The following is a 10882-nucleotide window of genomic DNA, read 5'->3' on the forward strand; positions in this document are numbered from 1 at the left end:
AACACAGTATAGGATTTTTTTTTCTTTGGTGCAAGAGATGCTGCCGCTTCCAGTAATACAAGCAAGATAGCCACTGATATAGAAATTACATATCATCTGTGAAAATGCAGCTGACGTGACAGCATATGCAATAATCATGACTCAGTTACACATGAGGACTGTGAAATCATTCAAAAGCTAGACAGAAGGTTAATTATATTAATTGTCAAAATCAGATGCAGGGAAACCAAGCAAGGAAAAATGGAAAATCAGAAGGCCCTGTGTTATCACACTGATCCGCTTTCATGTGACAATGTGTCTTCTGTTCTCCTCCAGACAGACAGATTTCATAGTAATGGGGTGGTATACAAAAATCTTAATTGCCTCACAGAGATGGACACATGGTTTTCAACAACTGGCACCACAAATATGCATCACTGCCCTCAAACTGTAAACTGATCATCTGCAGAACAATATTAATTATGAAGGTCTCTATTTTTCACCAGTCACTCAGCAAAGAAAAATGGTTTTGTAGCTTGGACACCTTTGCCCCAAGCACTCTCACATGATTGATTTTCTTATCCTTAGATAGAAAGATTTATGCAAGCTTTGTACAAAGCAGGCTCTGCATGACCACAGATCTTTGACTTTTGAGGTAAAGGCTACCCATCCTTGCTCACTACACACTCTCTGGCACGCTATCCAGCAGGTTGATGCCAACATATTAAAAGAAGAGTGTCCCAGTTGCCAGTTTCAAAGCACAGCTGCAGGTATGTATTAAGTTGCCCAATTTTAAAGGTGGCAATGTGAAGATATAATGGGCAGATGTTAAAGAGCTTGCTTACTTCACATGAACTCTCTGCTGACTATGCAAAATTAAGCACTGAGGCTTAGTTTCATGCAAACAAAATGAGATCAAACAGCTGCTTTCTAACAAGCACGCCTCACACATTAAACTTCTCAACGACGCACCAAAGCTCCTGGAGCAGAAACGTTTTAAAACCTTATGCAATTTGACCTGGACACACCTATAGGAAATGAAGGGTGCACAGCGAAAGCCTAACAGGAGATCCAGTTTTTACAGGTGCACACACTATGGAATGCACTTTTAGGAAAAGATAAAAACTGCTCGTGTTCCCAAGCATTTAGTCTACTTTGTGGCTTTGACAGGTGTTCCACAAATTGCTAGCACATGGGTAGAAAGTATTTTCTTTTTATTCAGCTGCTCTCGATATGCTTCAGTGATCAGGTTGAAGCTGCTTATCATTTGATGGCATTCATCCCCCAGCTAATGAAGCAAGCTGAAATTGGGAAGACCCAGTCGTGCCCAAGTCGTTTGTGATGTGGATAGGACTTGAAAAGGTAACCCAGGGAGCAGCACCTCAGGAGCCCAGGGCTGAAGAGTATAGGTGCGGTAACCACCACTGCACTCTCCTGTCTGCAGCACCTGGAAAAGAGCTCCCTGGAAACATTCTCGGTTATTCAAACCCCCACCTGATGAACCAGTACCAGAGAACTGATGCAGTTTTTGGCTAGCACAGCTTCACCCAACTGAACGTTTTATTTAGGGGCGAGACCACTGGCTCCTTCTGCGCTCCCGTACGTGTGCAGGAGCACCAACACCCTCAAGTAAAAGAACTGCTAGAGGCAAAAAGCAAACGTTGCAGGCACCTGCTGTTCTCAAAAGTTTGCCAAAGTGACGTTGGAAGCTGTGGGGGGAAAGCTTTGAACTAGGCCGAGCACACGAACACGCGCCAAGCTCAGCCTTAGGGTAACGACTGGAAAGGTGAAGTGGTGGTGTGATGGCGGCCCCCCCCCCCCCCCCTCCAGCAGCCACTGCACACTCGCGCAGCGCCGGCCGGGCTGCTTAGCCTGACGGACAGGCGTTAAGAGCGCCGCCACCCAATGAGAGAGCTGAGGGACACGGAGGCGGTGCGCGCGAAGGCCCAATCAAGGAAGCTTCTGGCGCCGAGAGGGCGGGACCAAGGTTAAGCTCCAGCCGCAGCAGCGTGCTCCTCCTCAATCGGAGCACCAACCCTCACCTCTCCCCGCAGATTGGCTGACGGCTGCCAGGCGGTCCTTAGCGCACCCCTTTCCCCAATAGAAACACAGCACTTCGTGACAGGCATCCCGCTCAGCCAATCATTATCGCCGTTGACCCTCCTACCCTCTCTCTTTCGCAAAATGGCGGCTCCGGCTCCCCCTGTGGTTGCGGCGCCTTCCGCTGCACCCCCAGCTCCCACCCCGCCAGCGGCACCCCCTACAGCGGCAGCGCCCCCCCCCGCCGCCGCCCCGCCGGCACTGGCACCGCAGCCTGCCCCGCCGCTGTCCGCCGCGCTCTCGGGCCCCTTCCCCGGCGGCCGCGTGGTGCGGCTGCACCCGGTGGTGCTCGCCTCCATCGTGGACAGCTTCGAGCGGCGCAACGAGGGCGCGGCGCGGGTCATCGGCACGCTGCTGGGTGAGGGCCGGGGGAGGGAGGGCGGGAGGGCCGCCGCGGATCCCCTCAGTCCCCGTTAACCGCGCTGCTCTCCCCGCAGGGACCGTGGACAAGCACTCGGTGGAGGTCACCAACTGCTTCTCCGTGCCGCACAACGAGTCTGAGGATGAGGTACGGTGGGGCGGCGGCGCCGGGCGGTGCCGCCCCAGTGCCCTCCACATTCCCGCAGCCGGCAGACTTGGTTGTGTCCTGCTTTGCAGGTGGCGGTTGATATGGAGTTCGCCAAAAACATGTACGAGCTGCACAAGAAGGTCTCGCCCAGCGAGATCATCCTGGGCTGGTAAGTTCTGTGAGAGTTGTGTGGGACCCCAACAGCACACAAAATACATCATTCCTCGTCATAGGCTGAGAAGCAGAAGCACCTATGCTCGTGATAGTAAGGTCTTGCAGCTCTCATTAAACAGCCAGCTGTAAAAGTGCTGTAACTTAGAATAGAAAGACACGCAACTGGAGTCTTGGAGGGTTTGGTTTTGCTTAGGTCTAGAAAAAGCATCGCAAAAGTGAGCGAGAGAATGCTTGTGTGGATCTGCTAGAGCCTAGCCACTTGTAATGCAACCTGTACCATGGGAGATGACTGGTTAGAATGAAGGGAGGGAGAACATAAAAGAGTAGCTTGAAGTTTAGCTTCAAAGGCCTCATGAGGAGTGAGTGATGTTACCTTGAGCACGTGGATGCTCTCGGAGAAAAGGTGGAAGTACTTGGTGATTCCAAGCAAGATCAGTAGAGTGTAATAGGAACAGAACCTGTGTGTGTCTGTGGATAGCTTCGTTAGTCTTTTCATGGCTTCTCTGATGCTACAAAATAGTTTAATCCTGGTCCTGTGGAGCAAAATCCTGCAAGCACAGAATTCCTACCTTTCTCAGCAACAATCCTCAGTGGCATGGCAAAGTGCACTTCTAATGACAGGAGTTTTCTTGTGTATGTGGGAAGCTAATTGCACAGCAGCTGAAGGAGCTAGATTAACAAGCCTTGCCTCCTGAACAGAGATGTGTGATTTGTTTAATATCTACTTGGGTGGTCCAAATTTGCTTGGCATGCTTCTTGTTTGCAAGGAAAGATTTGGTCCAGAGCATTGTGACCAATAACTGACTCTTAGTGTCTGATGGCAACTGGACTCCTTGTGGATGGTACTACAATGGCCCTTTGCACATTTTGGGCATGTGTGCGCTCAGCCTGAATCCTACAATTCTAGGACAGCTGGCCATAAAGTTACAAATTCCGTAGTTAAAACATTTGTATCTACTATACTCTGCAGCTCAGTGTTTGGAAATTAGGCTTTTAGGATACAAAGCTGTTAAATACCAAATGCTGGGCACTTAAATGTTAGAAGAATGGTTCTTCAATATTTGCTTGTTTGAAGGTATGCAACAGGTCACGACATCACAGAACACTCTGTCCTGATCCACGAGTATTACAGCCGGGAAGCGCACAATCCAATCCACCTGACTGTGGACACAAGTCTTCAGAATTCACGCATGAGCATTAAAGCCTATGTCAGGTACTCTGGGAAGGGGCTGTCTGAATTACCAAGAAAGACCATATGAGGATAACGGGAAATGTAGTGGGCTGCAGTGTCCTATTTTGGACAATATTGTGCAGTAGCTGAACCGTAACTGAGCCAGAGATCATAGCTTTCTTCCCGTTGAAATGTCTTGACCACTGTATATACGTTGAAAGACTTAACCTTTCATAAGGTGATTCCTCGTTGTGGGTGGAGAACTGTGTATTAACAGTGTTCTGAACATATTCATGGCGCTTCACAGAATTCATATAGCTAGCATTAATGTTAATGTAATTAACTTCCATAATACTCTCTGAATGCTAGTCTTTACTCACTGAGCCTTCTAGTGCACTCAGAACATGATTGAAAGAGCATCTTATTGATGAGTCTTTATTCCCCTCATCCCCTTCCATTTTCAATTATCAACTGATAATAGAGATTAGATTCTAAGAAATTAAACTATTCCACCTCGCTGTTCTTCTCCATACTTGTTGAAGAACTCTCCTCCTTCCAAAAGAAAACCCCAGCCTTCCTTGTAGCAGAAATCATTCTGCTTCCTGCCTGTGCATCTTCAAAAAGGAAGCTGTTCCATGACGTCTTCCATACTGAAAGCATAAATATTCACATATTCTCAATAATAATAGATGGCTTTGTTCTTGAATTTTTGTCCTATTTTTGTTTGTCTCTTAAGTGGTTTCTCAAAGAGCATGGAGTATTCCAGGATAGGAAAAATAAGCGCTCTACAAGCCAGATGAACCTGTGGCTAAGATAGTACTTAACACTTCATGTTGCCGTATCAACAAATGCCAGACCAGCTAGGAATATTCTTAAATGAAAATGAGTAGTTAATAATATGCCTGTATTGATTTTCTGTCCTCACTCATTCTGGGTCTTTATATTGCTGATTTTAGTGAGAATGAGAAACCGACACTTGCTCAGACATCAGTGCTAATAAAGATCACTGAGATGGAAATGTATTATTTCCTTTCTTTTATATGTCAATACTGAAAACTTTTTCTTTTCCCCTAGTGCCCCGATGGGAGTCCCTGGTAAAACTATGGGCGTGATGTTCACACCTCTAACAGTGAAGTATGTTTATTATGATACAGAGCGGATAGGAGGTGAATGTTTTCTTCGTATTTTGGTTCTAACCATTGTCGTGACACTGTTCAAATATTTTTTTTAATTCTGATAAAACTGCCATTCTACAGGGAATTAAACTGTCTTGCTGAGACATCTGAAATTTTTCAACAGGTTAAGGATTTAAGTTGTCCTCTATGGCGTTCAGTTTTCTGATCCTTCTTTTGCTTTCAGTGGATCTTATCATGAAGACTTGTTTCAGCCCTAATCGAGTGATTGGCTTGTCCAGTGACTTACAACAGGTGGGGTCAGCCTCGGCCAGGATTCAGGATACCCTGACTATGGTGCTGCAGTATGCAGAGGATGTACTGGTAAGGCTAACTATTAATGAGACAGCAGATAAGTTTGATATAAGATTACACACATTCTTTTCTTTTTGTATGTTTTCTTTCTGGATCATAAACTCACAGAGTTTTACTCATGCTAAGTATGTTTCTTATGCATAGTCCGGCAAAGCGGCTGCTGACAACACCGTTGGGCGTTTCCTGATGGATCTTATTAACCAGGTGCCAAAGATTTCACCAGAAGACTTTGAGACAATGTTGAACAGCAACATTAATGTAAGTTCGTTGTCTTATTTTTTTGTATTGCCAGTAATTTTGAAAATCTGTCCTACAGACACAAATTTGTCTATGATCAAAACTACTCTTTCATACCAACATGTTCATAGAAAATACAGCCCTTTCTCGTCTCTAATTTGATGTTTTAAAAGCTGAAGCTGGATAAAGGAGCTCATCATAATTTAAAGACAAATTAATTCTCTCATTTTCAGTTAAAAGCACTTACGAATTATGCAAGTAATCTGAAAGGCAGCTCTGATTGTTTTTTTAGAGTGGCAGGAAAATATGAATTACCAAGCTTAATGCATTATAGATTTCAAGGATAATTGTTGATTTGCCACCTTTCTTTGCCTGAGCTGAAGTTCTTGTCTCATTACATGACACTTAGAGCATGAGCAAGGTTTTAGTGCACTACCTCATTTCTGTCAGATTTTTAGAAGGCTAAGTTTCTGAATCTGTTGTCCACCCATAGTCTGCAAGACCAGAAATAATTTTTAATTTTGCTTATACCCTTTGACTCGCCTGGTTAACTCAAAGTTAAACTTTCACAAGTAGTGTCTCATGTTCCAGGAATACCAAAACCTTTCTGTGAGGGAAGCATTCCTCAGGGCAGGACATTCAAGACAGCTATAGTTCCAGTAGCTGATTTTACACTGCTTTACAGCTGTTAAAAATTCACATCTCCATAATAGGCTATAAGCAATGATCAGAAATATTAACAAAGATTTTCTTTCCCTTCCTCTCAGGACCTGCTGATGGTAACCTACTTGGCAAACCTCACACAGTCACAGATTGCTCTCAATGAAAAACTTCTGAGTTTATAAAGAAACTTCTGCCACTCGACCCTTCCTTCAAAAAGCATCAAGAATGAGCAGATTACCACTTCTGTGATGGTACAAATTGCTTTGGACCATAACTTAATTACCTAGATGACTTGGTTTACATCTTTATTTCTACTTCCCTGAAAAATCCCTAACACAGTGCAGGTAATGAATGGGAACTCATGCAGATTGGATGAACCCGCTATCTTAAAATGGAATAAGTGAATCTCTTGTCTTCTGGGTTTATTTACTTGTATTACAAAATACAGCTTTATTGTAAGAATTTGAAATAAAAGTTCAATTTTATTGGCAAGAATACCTTCTGTCCAGAAAAAAAATGCTCTCATTTTTTTGTATAATGAATCCCCTTTCAGAGGAAGGAGGGGATAACATGGTATCAGGAATGCAAACTAGAGTGGATGCAAGTCATCTCAAATTCTGCAGCTTTCTTGTGTTTTCCCCCTAACTAATAAAGCACACAGGGAGGTGTCTTGCACTGCACATGATATACTTTTCCAGAGGGACTACAGAACAGTCACTGGCTTATAAATAGTGCTGTGTATACGGCCTTCAGTGATGGGGTATAAGACACCAAATTCAGTTTACATTGTTCTGTTATTTCTATGCATATTTGATCCTTCGGGAAAGGAAATAAAGTGTAATAAAGTAGGGGTTCAGAGACTTAAACTAGCAACTAAGTTCACAGGGCTAGAAAACCCTACAAACCATTGCTACTGGAGTTTCCTTGTTCGCGAAAGAGAAGCCCAGCAATATACTTCAGTGAATTTCTGAGATTAAAAATTGGATGTCATCAAATAGGAATTCCCTGTTCCCTGATCCTGTAGTGCTGGGTCAGAAACTTCCTATTTTTCCCCTGAACCTATTTCACCTGGAATTAATTTTAGCAGAAGGAAAGCCATTCTGAATTGTAACTTTTTACAATTTCAGCTAATACATTACCGTTGGTAGTCTGTTCAGCTGTATTGCAGTGGATTCACCTAATACAGTAGAAGTACCCCTCTTCTACAACATAACTGTTCATGCTTATGTACTAATGACTATTTCTGATGCATTTGCACACTTTTTTTTTTTTGAGAAATGAATTAGAAACATCATAGAGAAGCCTGCAAAGCCAGTGTTCACCTCAAATACCTTTGTGCAAAATTTGCCACATTAATTGAAGAGTGAGAAACCCATTCAAAATCTATAAATTCTGTTCTAGTTCCTATCTGGGGAATTCCCTGAGTGGTTCAGTGCTAAATTCTAAGATCTAATTGCAAGGGCAAGGCACCTGAAAACTGAAAGCATAGCAAAGATTTCACCTCTTTTCAAAGTGAGCATTAAATGTGTTAAAACTTGCCTCATTTTTACTAGTCTCACTAATGTTTTTTTCCCCTTCTCTTCTTTAAACTTAATATTCAATCTTTGGCCACTTAAACACATTTTTCAGGTCACAGTGTTCTTTTTAAAATAAGCCTTGAAATAGATGGAGGAAAAGAATGAGCAGCAAAGCTGGATAGGTCTTTCATAACTATTGCAATAAGCAGAGGAAAAACAGCATATTATTTCTCTGATCTCTCCCCTTTGTAGTAAATTCTTGTCATTCTCTGTTAGGAAAATTAACATGTAAGAAGAAAGATTCAGAGTTGAAAGTTTTCACGTTGAGTGGCTATTCTATTTAGTCAGCAGCTGTGGACAAAATGCAAACTTCTGAGAAGAAAGATCAATTTGTGATCATTACTATAGAAAAGGTATTGTGGAATTTGCCACAGTCCGTACATGTACCTGAAGATGAATGATGATGCATTACAAAGGACTGAAGCTGTGTCTTCCTGTGTGGAATGATGCACTGCAAAGCAGGGGTGTCAGAAGAGCCCACAATCTGTATGTTCAGTTGTATGCTAGACATCACAGCAACAAATACATAGAATTGGAGCAGAAAAGCAGTTGCCATCTTAAAAATGCTACATTTGATTCCATCCATTCTGTTACTGGGTGAGTGGTGTATTGTGAACCTTGCTTTGAGTGCAGAATTTTCAAATTTCAGTGGCCACTCTTGTGAAGGACGACACTGCAAGCACATTGTAATGCATCATTTTGCTTGATTGTAAATCCTGTGCTGCGTCATTATTACTTAGGAAGCTGAAGAAAGAGGCATTGCCTTCTCCGAAGTTTGAAAATCTAGGCAGGAAATCCTAAAGGTCTTCTGTTGCTCCACCGTAGGGAATTTCATATCTGAAAACCTGAAATTGCATAAGTAATCTGGTGGAAAAAGCTTGGGAGTCAAGAATCATCAAGGATTTCAAGCTCTATTATTTGTAAATTACTGAGTTCTTGGATCTATTAGGGGGATTTTTTCCTTTTCTGTTTAGGATGCATTGCTCCAAATAGCTTTGACAAAGCTATTGTTAATATTTTTTATTTTTATTTTTTATTTTTATTGTTAATTATTTATTGTCTTTTCAGTGAGCGTGGTAACCTCTGATAACTTGCAGTTTAATTAGCATACAGACATACTTTTTTTCTGACATCTTAGTATAAGCCTGTGCTTGTTTGCGTCTTTGAGCAAGTGAATGTAAAATCCACAAGCACATGAAGGTACTCTGTGTTGCTTACCAAAATCAGTATTTGCTGGATGAACTCTAATAGAAATGCCTTATTAAAACCACGATATTTCTTAAATGATTACAGTTACAGCAGTAGAAACAAAAGTTGTATACCACAATGGGAATTGCAGATGCATGATGGTAATTAGCTTCCTTGTGTGCTCTGTTGTGCTGCAAGGCTTGCAGATGATAATTGGATGATTCTTCATGAGAAGTTTGTGGATAGGCAGTATGCAACAGTCAGGTTTCCTATGACATCTGTAAAGTACTTAGGATTGATGATGCACAAAACAGTTGTAGTAATGATGACTGTAGGATTAGACTAAGATCTAAAGTAAGTCCTTGCGAACTGCATTGTGCTGGCTAAACTAAAAAGCATTACAGTCTGACATCGTAAATTCATGTGATGGAAGAAAAAGGTTAATACAATACATTTCTCCGAATAGAGAAGTTTGTGTTGCTAGTTGTGGTATGTTTAACAGCCACTACTTCACTGTCGCCATGTTCTCTGGTTCTCTGTATCCACTAGCTTTACTTTAGAGGGAGTTTCCTGAATCATGAATTCGGTTCTTTCCTGTTTTGACCAATCATACCTTAAAATCTGTTTTAAATACACCTAAATACCCTTTGTCCTTATTAAATTCCACTTCATATTCTTCCTGGTATTTATACATCATCTGTTATAGATAGTCATCATGCAGCAGTCTTCATTTTGCTACACTAAACATATTAAGCTGCATCTCCTCTCTTCTCCTGCCGTTTATGCTTTGTTCACTTACCTGCTCATTTTAAACTTAATTTCAGTCTTTCTTGTTGGTAAAGACCATACCTGTATCAGTGTATAGATCAATGGATATAAGAATATATTAGTACTTCCCTGTTAGAAATTCCTTGTTTGCCTCTTGGTGTCTGTCATCTGCAATGGCTGAGCACCACCCTAATCCTTTCACTGCTGTCACTTGCAGTTGACCTCCAAATTACCGTGGAAATTATTAATTTAAATGCATGACTTGGCATTACAGCACTTCTTAATTAGCAAATCTAGATGTTATAATGATCCCCATACTTACTCTGGTTTGGATTATTCTCAATATTGGTGACACTTCAGTTTCATCAGCAGGTACCATTAGCTTGTTCCTAACTTTTGAGAACTTCTGTGCTCATTTTAAGAGAAAACTTGGAATTGATCCCAGACCAACTTAGAATTCAACAAATTTCTTTTTCAATATGGCCTTTGCGCTTACTTTCAAATTCTTCCTCCTTGGTCATGCTAATTTCTGTCTTCTCTAGCTTAATTATGGGTTCTTCTTGTCAAGTCCAAGCGACTTATACTGAATTCCTCAATCAGAATAAACGTTGTGTCAGCCTGATCCAGTACGTCCAGTGATTCATGTTTAACATGAACATCTTTGTGTTTGGTTGTAAGCCTTGGAAAGCGGAGATAAGAGTAAGTGTTCTATGTTGTTGAGAGTAACAAATAAAACTTGTAATCTGCCATTTGGTATTTAAAAAAATATCCTTGCTGCCAGAATCACAATTTCATTTGCTGATTATTTCGGTATACTGGGATGAAGGTCACTAACTTTGCATTGTCAGCTTAGTCATTTAAGTTTCTTGGCAAAATACTTCAGTCTGTTGCAAAATTTTGTGAGCCTGTGGATGTATGCCATCTACTTATTAGTAACTAATCTGAAATGCATGGTTTTAATCATAAGGAGTAAAACATCGATGGTGAAAATTGTTGGACATGCTGCTGTTTCAAGTAATCTAGCAGAACA

The 10882-nt window shown here is 41.8% G+C and overlaps 1 protein-coding gene across 1 annotated transcript; it reads left to right on the plus strand.

Moving 5' to 3' along the window:
* Positions 1-2123: 2123 nt before the first annotated feature.
* EIF3F (eukaryotic translation initiation factor 3 subunit F) lies at positions 2124-6814 on the plus strand. The gene is made up of 8 exons (XM_080598064.1): positions 2124-2437; positions 2517-2587; positions 2677-2756; positions 3837-3974; positions 5007-5098; positions 5292-5428; positions 5564-5677; positions 6424-6814. Exons 1-8 carry the CDS (start codon positions 2164-2166, stop codon positions 6499-6501), a joined length of 984 nt encoding a protein of 327 aa, XP_080454190.1. The 5' UTR covers positions 2124-2163; the 3' UTR covers positions 6502-6814.
* The last annotated feature ends 4068 nt before the right edge of the window (positions 6815-10882 follow it).

This window comes from Anser brachyrhynchus (genome assembly GCF_964034855.1).
Source record: "Anser brachyrhynchus genome assembly, chromosome: 6".
In the NCBI taxonomy this organism is placed as follows: domain Eukaryota; kingdom Metazoa; phylum Chordata; class Aves; order Anseriformes; family Anatidae; genus Anser; species Anser brachyrhynchus.